A 2,514-nucleotide genomic window follows, 5' to 3' on the forward strand; every position below is an offset into this window, starting at 1 on the left:
TCTTCTGTTTGAAGATGTTGACCATGGGCATGTCTTGCTCGTTAATCACCATGTCAATGGAGCACTGCTTCGCTGTCTTCGCACCGCGAGGAAATCGATTCAGGTCTAGTTCAATTGCACCTGAAACAAAAACCAAAAACACATGTGCCGGCATGAATGAAGGTCATTACGACTGAGCCTGAATGTACATTTAATCATACAAATCATAATAATAATCATAAAAGTACAACAGCACACCCAGGAAGTCGTCTGCAGAGAAGTGATCCGCATCCCACACTTGCAAATTCAGTCGGGCAGGAATTTTATACTCCGTCTCATCCCAAGAAAACATGGACTCTTTCTTTGACATGACGATTTTCTCTTCGGCCTGTAGGTAGTCGAAGGGGTAAACGAAGCGCCAGTTGAAATTGCCCTCTCCGGTCAGAGAGTGATAGTGGACGTCTGTGTCCTGCTTGTCTTCTTGTTGGCCTTTCAGCCATCTGTTGGTCACAAGTTACGTGAAAAGCTATATCATGAACGATGTATGTATTTGAGTCTCTTCTGTTCACCTTCTGATTGTATACACGATGTGAGATCTTGTCATATTGGCCCTATTTTGCTATCCGATCATGGCCCTGTTTATTTAGTCATTGATATTAGTATACCGATTCAGACGTCAAACTATTGGAAATGCAATATTTTGTTCTTAAGCAATACATTTTTTGCTCTCTTTTTAGACAGAAATAATTCAGTATTGGCAAGACGATCAGAACTCGCCAGTTTCCACCGCGATGAACCTTATTGCTGATGCTTCTTTAATGAAGAAACTCAGAATCCAGAAAAGGAAAATTTGAAGCTGAAGTAAATTACCTGGAAAAACAACACAGAAGACTGCCAAATCGAGATAATTGGATTTTGTTAAATGATGCTAGAGCCAAGCTTAACTTGGATTATGCAGAACATAGCAATAAATTATTATTTTATAATAAACAGAGATATTATGAGTTCGGTAACAAACCCAGTCGTCTTTTGGCCTATCAGTTAAAAAAGGAGCAGAGTGAAAGAACTATAAAATCAATTAAGACATCTATAGGCAAACATGACCTTTGACCCGCAGGACATCAACTCTACTTTTTACGATTTCTATAGGAATCTATATACAGTTGATTATCGTGGCTCTAGTGAGGATTTGCTTAATTTTGAGACTAAATGAGATTTCTCTTCCCAGTATTTCTGATGATGCTAGGAGTTTTTTGAATGAAATCCGGCAATCCGTTCAATCAACGCCATCCGATAAAAGCTCCCGACCCTGATGGGTTTGCGTTAAGCAGCTCTGGCCTGGGCTTTGCCCTATTTTAATGCAAGTAATAAATAATCTTTTTGAGACAAATTTTATGCCTGAATCCTGGTCATTGGCAATTATCAGTCTTCTTCTGAAAAAAGACAAAGACCCAACAAATTGTTCCTCTTATCGCCCAATTAGCTTACTTAATGTAGATTCTAAAATTATAGCCAAGTCCTTAGCTCGGAGGCTTGAAACTGTTTTGCCTTACATTGTCAACCCAGATCAGACTGGTTTTGTGAAAGAGTTTTGAATATTATAGATTATTTAAATGTTACCAAGGAATCTGCCTTTATTGTACCCCTAGACGCCGAAAAGGCGTTTGATAGAGTGGAATGGCTTTTTCTTTTGAAGTATTAGAGAAAATACAGTTGGGATCTACTTTTATAGGTCTGGTCAAACTTCTCCTTTCTAATCCTATAGCCCAGGTCAACACTAATAGAATGTTGTCTAACAGATTATCAGTACGCAGAGGCTGTCCTCTTTCACCTTTGTTATTCTCTCTGGCTATCAAACCACTGGCTGTTGCTGTGAGAACTAACGGTAGCATGCACGGTATTAAAATAGGTCTAGATGAACATTGTATATCTCTGTATGCAGACGGTGTTCTATTGTATCTTAAATACCACGAGACTTCTACTGATGTAAGTCTTGCAGTAACTGAAAAATATAGCAACTTTTCAGGATACAAGATTAATCTGGAGAAATCTCAAGCTTTGTATATGTATGCCCCCTGCGAAGCCATCTCAAAATCTGCCTTTTATCTAGCACTTTCTGGATTTCAATATTTGGGAATTAATATCACGAAGACCTCTTTAAAGCCAATAATCCCCATTTAATCGCGAAAATTAATCAGAATTTATCAGATCGGTCGATTCTTCCAAATTCTTTTTTTTTTGGCAGGATCAATGTTATAAGAATGAATATCATTCCGAGATTAAACGTCCAATTCCAAATTCTATCATGTTACTTAAATACAAACTTTTTAAAGAGGATTAAGCCTTTAATTCCAAGGTATATTTGGAATCAAACTTTCTGTTCCGATGAAACCAAAGGAATTGGGTGAGGGTCCCGATATTCAATTATATTTTTGGTCTGAACAAATTAAGCAGATGTTATGCTGGTTTATTTACAGATTTGATTCACGCTGGGTCGGGTTTGAGTTTTGATGTTTCTTTCAAAAAGACACTTTT

The 2,514-nt window shown here is 37.7% G+C and overlaps 1 protein-coding gene across 1 annotated transcript; it reads right to left on the bottom strand.

The window, feature by feature from the left end:
* Position 1: 1 nt before the first annotated feature.
* LOC107577095 (otoferlin-like) lies at positions 2 to 583 on the bottom strand (the record flags this gene model as incomplete). Its single annotated transcript, XM_016263205.1, has 3 exons — positions 549 to 583; positions 238 to 479; positions 2 to 120 (listed from the first exon to the last, which is right to left on the bottom strand). Coding segments are annotated over exons 1-3 (396 nt in total), but the record flags the coding sequence as incomplete, so codon positions are not given.
* Between the last annotated feature and the right edge of the window lie 1,931 nt (positions 584 to 2,514).

Source organism: Sinocyclocheilus grahami, unplaced genomic scaffold (assembly GCF_001515645.1).
Source record: "Sinocyclocheilus grahami isolate Dianchi unplaced genomic scaffold, SAMN03320097.WGS_v1.1 scaffold5105.1, whole genome shotgun sequence".
Lineage (NCBI taxonomy): Eukaryota > Metazoa > Chordata > Actinopteri > Cypriniformes > Cyprinidae > Sinocyclocheilus > Sinocyclocheilus grahami.